The following is a 13,893-nucleotide window of genomic DNA, read 5'->3' as shown; positions in this document are numbered from 1 at the left end:
ATGCTTCCAGCAGCGCCATCAGTGACACCAAAGTGGAAGCGCTCGCGGCTCGCCATGAAAAGCCAGGCGAGATTTAAGATGTAAACAAACGGATCTTGTTGTCGTACAATTCCGTCCGTTCCCTTTTCTGCGGATTTGTCGTGTCGGGTTGCCCGTCTTAAACAACAAACAAGTTTGCGCATAAGCCCCCTTTTTCCCCCCAACGCGCTTTATTTTCTTGGGATTTGATATTTGAATGGCAGCAGAGGGTCAAAAGCAGGACGATGTCGCAAAACTGGCAACGTGACTTCGACCAGGGGTTCTCAAACTTTTTTGGAGTCAGGGACCCCATTTAGAAAGCACATTTTCCAGATAAACTCAATTTGAACATTTCTCTTCTAATTATTTGTTTGTTTTCTTTTAACTTTTTAAAACAAGCTGGGAGCTTCCTGAACATTTGGGGGAATTTTACTACAGAAATTCATGTTATGTATGTTAAATCTATCAACAACAAAAAAATCAAATAAGCAAATTTGACTCTCTTTTTGTTGTAAAAAAATTCCCTGTTTGTGAAAATGAATATCTTTCCTAAATATCGGTCAGCTACATCCTTGACTAATAATCGATATCAGCCCTGGAAAATAAACATATTCTCTTTCTAAAATTGATCAATAAAAATCGATGTGGCCATCTTGCTTATTCCCCGCGAACGTGTCGAGAATAGATTTTTTTGGTCACTAGCCAGCGTGTCCTTCAAATCCTGTCTTTTAGCGCGTCATCAATCACGTGATCTCTTCACGCTAACACTTGTCAATATGGCCCACGGCTTTTTTTTTTCTTTTCTCTCTCGCTTGTTTGTTAGCCCGCAAAGTGTTCTCCTATCGCTTCCTCTCTCGCTTATCTCTTTCGCAGCCCCTCCAAAGTTGCACACACTCACTGACAGCGATCAGTATAGCTTTCAGACGCTCGTCTGGCTGTGCAAAATAAAAAAAATAAAAAAACGTCCCTCCCAGGGTCCCCTCACTGTCCTCGGGGCTCGTGTGATTGAGTGACTTGCCGTGAGTATGGGGGGCAGATAATAAGGGAGGGAAACATAAAGACGTAGGGCGATGATATGATAACACCCGCCCCCCTCCCCTCCCCTCCCCTCCTTCCTCCGCATCACTTTCTTCTTCGTCGTCCTACCCCCGGTGTCTGCAGCCCGTCCCGCGCAGCGCCGTAAACCAGAAGTGACATGTGACACCCGCTCCCCAGTGATGTGCTGACAAGCGGGTACTAGAATAGGTGACAATGTTGTTTTTTTTTTTTTTTTTTCCCTCCCCCTCCCGACAAGACTGGCTTAAGTATGTGGGATTCATGAAGTATTAATGAAATATATTATGAATCATTGGCTTCTCTATCTCTGTTTTTTAAGGCACTGGGATTTTGCTTTTTAATAACACAACACAGGAAGCGTACGTGTGTAATTTCTTTTTTACAATTAAATTGCCTTTCATCCCAAGGGGTTGTAATGAGCAAGCAACCACACATTGCACAAGATGAGTTGACTACATTTTTTTTCAACAAATTTCGTTTTTGTTTTTTTTTTAAAGGGGTTCTTGTAGCCGTTATCTATGACCATAATACAACATTTATTTTTAGATTTTTAGGGGGTTTTAATCCATCAAACCATGTAAATTTGCATGCTTTGCCCCAAGTATTTATAATTTTGTCAGCCTTATAGTTTTATTGCCAATGTTATATTTAGCATACACTAAAAATATCAATAATAAAAAAGACTGATTAACCTAATGGTTACCAAAGTTATAATCAAACATTTTGCAAAAACTTCCATACCCGTGTGGGACATCAAGTGTCGTTTGCCTGATAGCATTGTTGCTTAAATCATTGTTCTATATTTCCCAAAATGTTCAGTTATGTTATTAGGCTAACCATTTAATCCTACTATTACCACAATGTTATTTATTTATTTATTTATTTGGAGGGGGGAATTCCAAGACAAGACCTGGGGAGGGGGCAGCTCAGGGGTGGGTGGGCGTATGTGTTCTCATCAGCATGTGAATGTGTTCCTCACCATGTGAAATAACAAAGTAACACCTCAATATGTAGCGATAATGATCTGGATAAGTCCCGATGTGCGTCCCGTTGCATTCTTATGCTAATCGGGTCCGACAATGGTCACGTTACAAGAAAAGCCGAGATAGTCTTCGCCGAGTGCATGTCCGCCGCACGCACGCGCGCGGGCAGGCAGGCAGGCGGGCGGGCGGGCCGACTGGTCCGCCTTTTGTGTCTCGCTTTGCTTTTTTCATGGCAGTTTTCAATTTTAGATAAGAGTCTGAGAACAGACATCAAACCAAAAATGAATCACAAATGGGGTCAGAAGTGAACCTCCTTCCAAAGCCGTATTTTCTCCACAAAGTCCGGTCCACTGTAGTCTCTAGTGCAGGGGTCACCAACTCCGGTCCTCGAGGGCACCTATCCAGCATTTTTTCAGTGTAACCCTCCTCCACTGCACCTGATTCATAGGATGTGCTCATCAAGAAGCTCTGCAGGAGCACCAAAATGATCATGATAATTTGCATCAGGTGCAGTGGAGGAGGGTTACACTGAAAAAATGCTGGATAGGTGCCCTCGAGGACCGGAGTTGGTGACCCCTGCTCTAGTGTTTCAGATAAATACGAAAAAAGTTGTGTCGTTTTTCAGATAAAAGATGTGTGTGGTAAAGGTGTGTATATTCCTGTATATTTGAGGAAAAAAAAAGTTGTAGATTTATCTGAGGGGGAAAAAAAAAAGCAATCGCATTGTCTAGAAAAAATATATACATTGCGATGAAACCTTAAATCATGTTTCGGGCCAAAAAAACGGCCATGTTTGGGGGTGGACAAAGTTGTACTGTGTATCGTGAGCCAGGGGCAATTTTAATCTGTTTTTCTTTTATAATTTCAGTTATGACTTTGGTGACGATGCTATTAGAGGAGCAATGTTTTCACTATGAAGAAATGTGATATTTTCAGGGAAAAATGATTTTGAAATACAATTTTATGAAAAATATTTTTAAAAGAGGTTGTATGTTTAGAAAGTCATATGTGTTGTATAATTTTTGCCATAGTAACAAAATTCAAGCACACACACTCACACGCCAAGAGAAGCCGTTTGCCTTTTGTGTCTAGCTTTTTTTTTTTATGACAGTTTTCAATTTTAGATAAGAGCCCGAGAATAGACATCAAAGAAAAAATGAATCACAAATGGAGGTCAAAAAGTGAGCCTCCTTCCAAAGTGGAGGAACGGGTTAAAAGTGAAGGTATTTCTTTCCTTTTTTAACAAAAAAGAGGGGGTACGGGGAGGAAACCTGTGTATGTTTGTAGAAGAGGGGGGGTCTGTGAACCTTCTGTAGGTAGCCACGGGCTAATGGGCCGCTTGCTTGCCGGGCTTGCCAGGTAGTCATTCCCCCCGTTGGAAAAATCCCTCCTCCACTTTGCTGTAATCTCACCTTTCTCTGTGGTGCTGACCCGGGGAGGCCCGTTTTATTCCCACGGAAGCGCTCACCACCCCGACAGCTCTGCTCTATTGATTCCCTCACGCAAACCCACCGTATCTGCCCGTCTTTAGTACCCCCCCCCCCCCCTCCATCCGCCTGACCCCCGCCCCTTTCCTCCCTCTCACCTGTCTCTGCCGTACAACCGCGGCGAGGAGGCAGAAAAAACTTGCCGCCTTTGATTTTTCATTAGGCGCACCTCCATATTTTAATATGGCTTTAATGGAGCCCCCCCCCCCCCGGCCTCGGAGAGCTCCTTCAATCAAAGCCCTCCTCCAATTTGCTTCCTTTTGGTTGGGTGGGCTCCCCTCGACGACGACGTCGTCTTCGGGCCACTCGTTAAGGCCTCAAATGACTCCACGGCTCGCTGCTATCACAGGGGTGCTAGCTTGAAAGACCCCCCCCCCTCCACTCGGACCCCCCAGGGAAGCTGTTTACTCCATCTTTGATAGATGTCGGTCATTTTAGCCGAAACGGAAGCCTTAAAGTCAACTCGAAACCACAAAGAGTCCTCACCTCACCGTTTGCACGCTTGATGATTTTTTATTTATTTTTTATTGGGGGGGGGGCAACACACTTTTTTTTGTTTTTCATGGAAAGGAGAACACAATGCAGGCGTCGAGTGGCAAGCCACCAAAGGCGCCAACCTGTGAGCTAATGAGAGGGGCCCCCATGCTGTTTTCTGAGGCGCACCGCTCCTCTTTTCTCCGTCGTCGTCGCCTTTCTCTCCCAAGGAGCCTCTCTCTCTTTTTTTTTTTTTTTTCTCTCGCATACAGTAGCCCCTCGTGCGAGCAAACGCGCGGCGCTGCGAAGCGAAGGAAGTCGGCACAGACGGAAATAAAACAAACGAACCCTCCTGCGCTCGCTCGCATCTGGGAAAAAAAATATTCACGCTTGTGCTTTACTGTATTGCGCTGCTCGCTTTCGACTCGGGATGTAAAAAAGGGACGCGCTGACAAAGACGGAAAAATACAAGATTAAAGTCGGATATTTTCAAGAAAAGATTGTGCTAGTTTTTTGTAGATATAAAGTTGAATCTTATTTTGAAGAAATAGCAGATATTCTCAGGAACAAACAAAAACAAGTTGTACATTTTGGAGATAAAATGTGTATACGAGTATGAAAAAAAATATTTTCCAGTGACATTTTATTTAAGAAGCCATCTAGCTATCTATGAAAAAAAATATAGTAATTTTAACGTCAAAGTTAGACACTGTTAAAGAGTAGTTCTCAAAGTTAGTGGGAGATGAAAAGGCAAATATTTTCGAAACAAAAGACAATGTCAAGTCATTTTCAACACACGAGTCATTTATTAGAACATATATTGTTGTCATGCATTGTCACAAAAGCCGGCTTATAAAAACACACACAAAAAAAAAACAGAAAGCTTACATTTTGTTTAGTATTTTTTGATGGGTTAGTTGAGATCACAGGTCTCTAACTCCAGTTCTTGAGGGGCGGTATCCTGAAAAAAAAAAGACTACGGTAATTACCCACACCTAAGATGCACTTTTTTTCCCCAAAAATGAAGGCCAAAAGTATGGGTGCGTCCTATAAAAAGAAACTTAAACATTGTATTCTTTTTTTTTTTTCTTCTTTTTGACGCCCTTCGAGGAAAATGGATCCGTCAGCCACATAAGCTGAGTTTTGACGCACAGGTGTGCATTTTTATATCGGCCGTATTCTTACTTAAATGTTGTAACGGGTGGACATCAGTTGGCTGTTAGCAGCCAGTGCCTGTTGCATCTAACAGCAGTTTGCGTTAGCTGAAGTTGTTACGGCATGATTTCCAATAAAAGAAGCGAGCAGACCGAACCAACGTCCGAGTTCGTCCTTGTTCACACACAGCAACGTGACTAAAACCGAGAGGATCACGCAAAAGTTATGACTCCGATTCAATGAAGAGCGATCCAGTTAGACAATATATCCCACAGCTTGTTTGGGTCTCGAAAATACTTTTGAGGCTGCAGCCTCAATATGTACAAAAATCGACACAAACACGAGACCGTACAAATGTATTTTGGCAACTACCATATTTTTGAAGTACATTAACAGAAAAGCGGTAATTTTTTTTTTTACAAATGAATAGATTTGAAGCGTTGTATTTTTGTATTATTTAGGGAAATCAAAGGTCAACAAAGGAATCTTTGTTCATCCATAAGTTTGCCACAAACATGCAAAAAAGGAATTTTTCCAAAAAGTCTTAATCGCTATTAAGGCGAGCAGAGTTTTTTGGCCTTTTTTTTTCCTCATCCTCCGACATTGGCCACCCTCCTTTTTTTCCTCCTCGTCATCGTCCTTGTCCTCCTCCTCTTGGTCTTGGCGTGACTGGGAGGCGAGGGAAGGTGGCACCTTGCAGCGTGCGGCCTTAATTGCACTTCACGCTATGCCAGTAGCCGTGTGCGGCCGGCCAAACTTCAGGGGCCCCTCATTACACTCTGCCCCCGGGTATTTTTTTTTTATTTATTTCTTTTTTTTATCTCCGCCTTTTATTCCCCCCATCTAATGAACTGTTTACATTTTTCTCCCCAGCTTTGCGGGCTCTTGCCATTATTTGCAATTGTCCCGGTGTCACTCGTGGCTGCGGGCAAACGGCACAAAAAGAACAGTTGGAGGGCAGCCGCCAAAACACACGCCACTTTGGAAATCATTAAAGAAAAATCCAAATGTTGCCTTTTTCTCTTGCTATTAACGTCAAGCGGGGGGATTTTGAAAAAACATACTAATGATAGTGTTTTTTACACAAAAGTGCAAATCTAAGTGGTATTTAAGTGGCGAGCCTATCTGGTACGAATTGCTGCTTGAATAATTAGTTTTAATGAGCAGTATTTTTTGTGCGTCCGCGATGCCATCCGTTTTTCGTACATGGCTGCAAAACATTTACGACTTCACACTTGTAAGGAAACCTTTATCATAAATATTCAAATTCTTTTCATGTCAAAACGATACAACTGTTCTAGCTAGATACAGCACATCAGAAAATTTACATTTTTTTTTCGAGTTAAAACTTTTTTTTTACTTAAGTTTGATGTTGTTTTGATAGAAAGAATATGCAGCTTTTCCACCCTGAAATATCTCTTTTCATTGCAAAAAGATAGGACTCGCTAAATTGCAACAAATTTTGACAAATTGTCTGAAAATGTACATTTTTTTTATGATGACTTTTTTGCATAGATAATATAATCTTGAAACAAAGAAAATCTGTTACAATAACGAGATAATGTACACACAAGATTATGCAAAACCCATTAGCATATCTGATATGAATATTATGCATGCATATGTAATTAGGTTTTGATGGGTGATTATTTTATTTATTTATTATCCGAGCTATCCATGTCATCCCATCTTTTTTTTTTTTTTGACAGGACACCAACACCTGCACGGCGGCGCCGTTTTGACGGCGTTTGCATAAAGTTAACGATGACGCTTTGTACTGCTCTCGTGTGCGCGCTTCTGGGAATAAGATGCAAAAATTTTCACCCAAGATTAGAAAAGTGACAAAAGACAGACCTTTGAAAAGGTTTAAAAAAAAAACAAAACAAGCCAACCCCTTTCTTACCGCGACAATAAGCGCTCATTCTTTTCGGATGACAAAGCCCGGTGAATGGGATTTGTTTCAAGACGCTAGCTGTGCTTATACAGTCGATAGAAAAAGTCTACACACCAGTCGAAACGGCAGGTTTTTGTGATAAGTACAAATCAGCGCGAGATCAATCATTTTAGGACTTTTTCCACCACTGTGTGACCTATGACCTTTAGAACTCAATTGAAAAAAATGACAGGCTGAAATCATTAGCCTATTAGCATAATTTGTAATAATCCGTTTTATTCGAACGTAATCAAATGTTAAAATGTTTTTGAGAAAAGCAAGCAAGAATCAACATCCTGATGGTGTAATGCCTACTTTTCATTCTGCCTGTTTATAATCAATTCTCACATTTTCCGAGCCCAAACGAGACATTTTTCTGCTTATTATCAAATCTGTCAGCGTATGAAGCCTGTTGTTGATGTTCGACATGAAGTGGCAAGGTGCTAATCATTTGGGGACGTGTTGTTTTCCAGAGGGGGAAACGGGAAAAACCCGCCGCGCTGGGGGGAAACACCGGCGACGCTTTCAGTACGCTGACATTTTCCCGTCCTTTTCAACCTTTTTTTTTTTTTTTGTTGCTTTTTGTTACCCGTCGCATTGCGCAAGCGCTTCACACGCAAACAGCTATTTAGAAACACCTCCCGTCGCCGTTTGTTCTTTTTGAAGACATTGGAATCAATGGCGCTCGCGATGCTTCCCCGTCTCAATTACGCCTGCAAGTCGGTGCTCCCCCTAAGTTGCACCCAAGCTTTTTATGATGAATCTCCACTCAAATGGAAGATGTGGGTGTTTTGTTTTTTTTTTCTTCCCCTGGTCTCTATTTCTTTATTTCCCACTAAAATCGCAAGGTCTTTTGTGAAATCACGCCATTGATGTCGACAGTCGTCTTGATGCTTGAAATTGGGCTCAGCGTCCACTTAATTAGCAGCCGCTAAAGTCAAGGCATCCATTCAGTGGATATTAAATGTCTGCACGCCCCGTTCAAATGCCAGCTTTTTGGGATTCTAAAAAAAAAAAAGGGGTTAGCACAGGTGAGCAAACCCTCTTGCAACTGGGAATTTTGTTGTGTTCAAAATGAATCAAACAAGTGTTTGAAATAAATGTCCTGATTTGATAAGAATAAAACATTCTTTAGGGGGTGTGACATTTCTTAACTTTTTGTCTTTTCGACACTAATAGTTTACTTTTTTCTTGGACAATGGAACGTTTTAGCTTAAATTTTATGAAATAAAATGAATTTTCATCTCTAGAAATTTCTTGCTAAAAGTATTTTCTATGAAAACAACATGTGTGTCATATATAAATATAGAAATGTAATTTTCTGCAAAAGACACTTCATCTAAAATTTTCTTAAAAGCATTTTCTGTGAAAACATTGTAAAAATATTCAAATTGATTTTTTTGGCTTCTATATGAAAAACAACATGAACGTGTCATTATTATTATTATTAATGTCAATATCAGTAGTTTTTATTTTCTTTATATTTTCATTTCTTGATTGTGTAAATGTGTACACATCGTTTTGCGTTTTTATATATAAAATGAATATTATGGGCTGCGTCTAAAGATCACCAAGCCATTGTTGTCCCATCCCACTCATTTCAAATGTAAATCCAACAAAATGGCGTTTGTACAGTCATGCTGTTTGTCTTTGATTTTTGTCCCACCTTCCAAAAGTGCAGTGAGTTGGCGCAGGGTTGGAGAGGGTGGGGGTGTTGTCGGTGGCGCGACAGCGGCTGGGTAAACACTTTAGCGCGCGCGCTGTCGCCGCGCGCTCAGTTTAAGAGGGCACTCGGGCACGTTGTTTTTCACGGGCCGGGCGTCTGTAAACAAGCGCGGCGTCGGCAGCCCACTCCCGCAAACCCTTGTGAAGTAGGTGTCTTATTTTTGTCCGCCCCCGCCCCACCTCACACACGCATATGTGTTTTGGACGTGACATTCCCAAGTTATTGTCGACGCTGCATGAGTGTGCGGCGCAAGCAAGGCGCAAGGCAACCCCACTCCACCGGCTGATGAATTATTCCCTGTCTGAGTCCCAGCATCGGCGCTATCACAGAGGCTGCCAGAGCACCGGGATGACAGCGGTGACAGCCCCCCCGACCCCCCCGTGCCCCCTTCCCAAGAAAAGATTTAGTGCTGACAAGTGCTACTTCCTCACTATCCACCCCTCCCAGTCCCGCGCTCTCCTCTGTCTCATTTTTCTCACAAGATTTGACTCGATTCATGTGGGCATCGCTCCCGTGGCATAAGTTTAGCTCGTAACTCCAACAGCCCCGCCCCGCCCTCGCCATAGCCCGCCAAAGACCACTTGCCACTGTCCGATATATTCCATTTTCCAAAGCAGTGATTGGATAATGAGTTAAGCCCCGAACTAGTTTTCCTTACAAATTAAGAGCAAATAAGTAGGAACAGCAACCGCAAAACTGAGGTAGAGGGACTCCTTTAGCAAATGGTCAGTTGCATTTATTTTGTGAAGTTATACGATTGCACTCAGTCAATTTCCGGGAGAGCAGCCGGAAATATCAAAGACGGCGACGCGATGCATCTTCTGAAGTGGCTTGAGAAAATATGCCTAGAGATAACACTGCAAATGTTGACCATATCAGACATTTATCAGACTTGGAGGCCGCGTTGAGGAAAATCTATTCCCAAGAGGGCCAAACCAATAAAACCATGGGATATGTATTTCTATGACTTTAAAACAACAACTTCAGATTTATTATTCTTTTTTTAATAATGTCCAAAATCATGCTATTGATCACGAAACAATATCATTACTATTATTCATGAGACTCATTTTTATACTTTACATTAGAACCCGTTTGTGGGCCACATGTGTAAGCAGCCCTGTTTTAAATCCGATAAAAAGGTAAAGAACCAAGTTGAGTTCAACATTTAAAGCTAAAAAACAACAACCACATCAGCACAAATTTGTATAGGTGCTGCTGTTTTGGTTCGTTTACCCATTTTTCGACGCGGCGTCAGTCCAGAAGTTGTTTTTTGTGGCCCGTTTCCATTAGGGGGCCCCCGTGCTCAAGGAATGCCTCTTTGCTTTCTTGTTCTTCTTTCTCTATCCACAAAACAGCAATACTAAGCCATATTTGTCCTCTTGCTTTCTCCTTTTTGCCCCCCCCCCCCCCCCTTCCCCCTTTCTTTTTTCCTTCCTCCTGGCAGAAAAGGTCACGTATCGCCTACAGTGACGAGGTGCGCAACGAGCTCCTGGGGGACGACGCCAGCTCCTCGGAGAGCCAGGTGAGACGCTAATCAGGCCGGACCGACCGGCGCGGGAGGCCGACTTCAGGCCCGGGGGTTCGTTTGTGGCGGGGGGTGGGGGGGCTTTCGGGGTGGCCTCCCCTCATCCCGGCCAGATCTGAAGACCTCGCCGGCGTATTGTCGGCAAGTCATGCGGAAGCAACACTGTTTAATGCAAAGCTGGGCCGACGCGGGGCATGGGACTGGCCAGATTGCCGGCACCCACGCACGCACGCAATGCAAAGCAGCACTTCAATAGCGCGCCGCAGCTGGGTGTCGCCCCGTCGTGCACCCTCAAACGCCAGATCTGATGTTTTGCACATCTGCTAAGAAAACAATAACCTCCAAAATAAAACCTGTTAAAAGTGACAAAATATTGCTGGCTTTTCACGGATACCCCTTTAATAACAAATCTGTAGTCTTTTCCTTAAATGTCACTTTCAAGTTTGCAATATCAATTCTCAGCTTTTCTTCTACAGTGCAAAATAACCTTTGTGCTCCTTAAAAAAAGTTTTCAAATTGAAAAAAAAAGCCTTTCCTGTGTAAAATTAATTTAACTTGGCGTCCTTTTTTCTTCTTAAATTGTGCAAAATGCTAAACCAAAAGACAATCCCTTAGTTTCCATCTGCAAAAAAAACCATGCTCCAAACTATGCTAAATATCCAAAAATAACCAAGTTTACGCATCGAAATAATTAAAATTTTATTGAAACCCGTGAAGTGTTTTTCGTAAATATCCGTTTATTTATAATTATAATTGCATTCATATTATGTTTCTAAAGCGATATTAACATGATTTTTCAAAATTGGACAGCATTGATTAGAAAAAATTTCTTAAAATTCTGGTAAAATATAATATCAATATGTACAATGTGTTTTCTTTTTTGGCCTATTTTTTTTTTGCTCTTGTAATCTTATTAAAACAGAAAAATATTTAAAGTTTGGCAATTTTTTCCTCAGCAGTTATGGAAATTATCACTGCTGACAATGACTTCTTAAGTCTACAAATTTTTCCTTTTTGGACAAAGTTTGCATTTCCAATGTTGTTTTTTTTTTTTTTTTTAAATGCCACAAGTCATAATCCTAGCAATAATAGAATAATAAACCAGGGATGAATGGAACACACACATTCGAGTGCAATTCCATCTTTTTACTTATTAACTCTTACAGACAAAATGGTGGAATCTGCTTTATCGTTACATTTCATAAAAATAAATAAATTAAAATCTACACATGCACACACACACTACAATTTAGAGCACACGTCATTCGATGAATTTATAGATTGCGACAATTTAAAAAGCAAATTCTAATTAGCCGAAAATAAGTGATTATATTTAGAGGTAATATATGGCGTGTTTTTTTTCCTTCACGTCCCCTTATTACCATTTCAATGACGAGTTACCATCTTGCAAACATATGTGCATGTGTGTGTGCGCGCGCCGAAACGGCCCGCGTAATTGATATGCATATTTTCCTGGCAAATTAGCCAGACTTAAAAGTGACGCTCGCAAATCTGAAAGGACATCCGCTGTCACTGCGCTGACGGCCGCCGATCAAGAAGAGAAGGGGAAAAAAAAAAAAAAAAAGGCCCAAAAAGAAGTAGCATGCCGTCTTGTTTGGAATCCACTTCATCTTTGTTAAAAATAGCTTTTTGCCTCCAGCTTGGGAAAAAAAAATGTAGCGATGGCTGGAAATCAATTTCTGATTGATCTGTTTGAATGTTTTTCAGATAAACAATATTTGTTTATAGAAAATGTATAATGGTCACTAGAAATGATCAGCTAAAAAAAAAAGGCAACATTACATGCACTGTTGTAATATTTATAAATTTTTCAATTTTAGAACCATGATTACAAATTTAATTTTGTTGTTGCAAAAATGAACATTCACATTTATTAAAGCTATTATTAAATGTTGAATAGAATGCAGCTCACGTCAAGTATAGAATTACTCAACAACAAAATAGCAATATCAGTGCAATGCATTGACCATGATTAAAAAAAATATATTTCTTGAAGATTTTCATTTTTCATTGCAGTACGATGATAAAAATCAGTAGTGAAAATCTGGAAATAATGTAGTTAAAATAAGACAGCTTTGGGTGGAATTTCTGAGTCGGCCTAATTTCGCCTTCACTCGGCGAGTTCTAAATTAATTTTTATCCACACAAAAACATGAATTCTTTGAAGGGTAAACAATTGTCATTTCAACTAATTTAATGTTGTTATTATTGTTTCAATAATACATTTTTATATCAATCTATCAAAAAGAACAGTAATAATTTGTAACGTATTGATATTTAAAAAAAAAAAAGATTTTGAGGTGCGATCCGGAAACTAACACGACTTTCATCACCTAAACAATCCTAATGACTTCATTATATTTTATTATAGCAATTGTTATGATTATTTATGAAATCAACAATCATTAAAAGTACACAACTGGGCACATACTTTTTTTTTTTTCCTGGATTCTCTCCCCCTTGGCCTGGTTTTGCATTTGAAATCTTGTTCCAATAATAATTGTCGAGTACTCGCAACCGGAGTGTTGAAAAAAAGAAATCTTCCCCTAACAAGATGGCGGCCGTGGGAGGCAGAAGTCGGGGGCAAAGTGGGGTCAATTTAATTGCGGGCGATTTGTCAAACGGGTGGCCGGGACGGCGCGGCGTCTCCCTTCGCCCCGGCCGATCATTACGCCTCGCAAATGCACTGCTCGCAAGGCAAAGGGATTTCCGGCTTAAGTAAATAGGCCGGCGTCCCGACTTGCGATAATGGCCAAAGGACCATTTAATGGAGTCGCACGTTTTTTCGTTATCTGTACGCCGGCAGAGGCGGAATTGGCACTATCACGTGCGAGGCACATTTCTTACCCTCCCCGTGGTTTTTTTTTTTTTTTTTTTTTTCTTTTCCCCTGCCGCACGCACACATAAACGACACTCGGAATAGTTTCGATTTCAGTGGCAGCAGAAGGCTCGGCCACCAGAGATTGCGCCGGTTTCAGCCGGCACCGACCAGATTTTTCCCGAGCTACAAAGGAAGCGCATTACCACTTGTGTCGAATTCCGTATTGGGGTAGGGGGTGGTGGAAGAAAGAAAAAAAATCTTTTGTTTGAAAAAAAAAAAAAAAAATGCTGATTATCATAACAGAAAAATTGCAGTAGTGCAATTTTGAATGCCGGCTGGTTGGCACCACAAAAACACAAGCCGAAGATGGCATAATTACGACATTCCACAATGCGAGCGGAATCGTTGGCCGCGCTAAAGACGCCGCCGGGCCAAGGAAAATCAAGCTTAAAAAAAAAAAAAAAAAATCACGTCTCAAGCAGGCTTTTGTGCGAGTCCTCCCGTGAGGATTTGCAATCAGTCAGGCGGCACAAACGAGCCTAGAAAAAGTTTTGTTTGGCGAGCCATTGAGCCATCGCGGGATCTGCTACCGCCCTCCCCCCCAAAAATCATCCCCTCCTTAGTGTCGTTTTAAACTTTGCCCTTTTAAATAAGACAACCTTGCTGTGTGGATGCAATGAAGTAGCGTCTT

The 13,893-nt window shown here is 41.3% G+C and overlaps 1 protein-coding gene across 4 annotated transcripts in view; it reads left to right on the top strand.

Annotated features, from left to right (window-relative positions):
• Nucleotides 1-13,893, top strand: part of vti1a (vesicle transport through interaction with t-SNAREs 1A) — a 91,740-nt gene that overhangs the window by 6,429 nt on the left and 71,418 nt on the right. For all 4 annotated transcript variants that reach the window (XM_088439739.1, XM_088439741.1, XM_088439738.1 and 1 more), the window contains exon 4: nt 10,280-10,357. In XM_088439739.1, the coding sequence (XP_088295865.1) occupies nt 10,280-10,357 (78 nt within the window). The remainder of the gene's footprint in view (nt 1-10,279; nt 10,358-13,893) is intronic.

Source organism: Hippichthys cyanospilos, chromosome 17 (assembly GCF_059441005.1).
Source record: "Hippichthys cyanospilos isolate Australia breed blue-spotted pipefish chromosome 17, RoL_Hcya_1.0, whole genome shotgun sequence".
NCBI classification, from domain to species: Eukaryota; Metazoa; Chordata; class Actinopteri; order Syngnathiformes; family Syngnathidae; genus Hippichthys; species Hippichthys cyanospilos.
The sequence above is the reverse complement of the archived record's forward strand: the minus strand, read 5'-3'. Positions and strand labels throughout refer to the sequence as shown.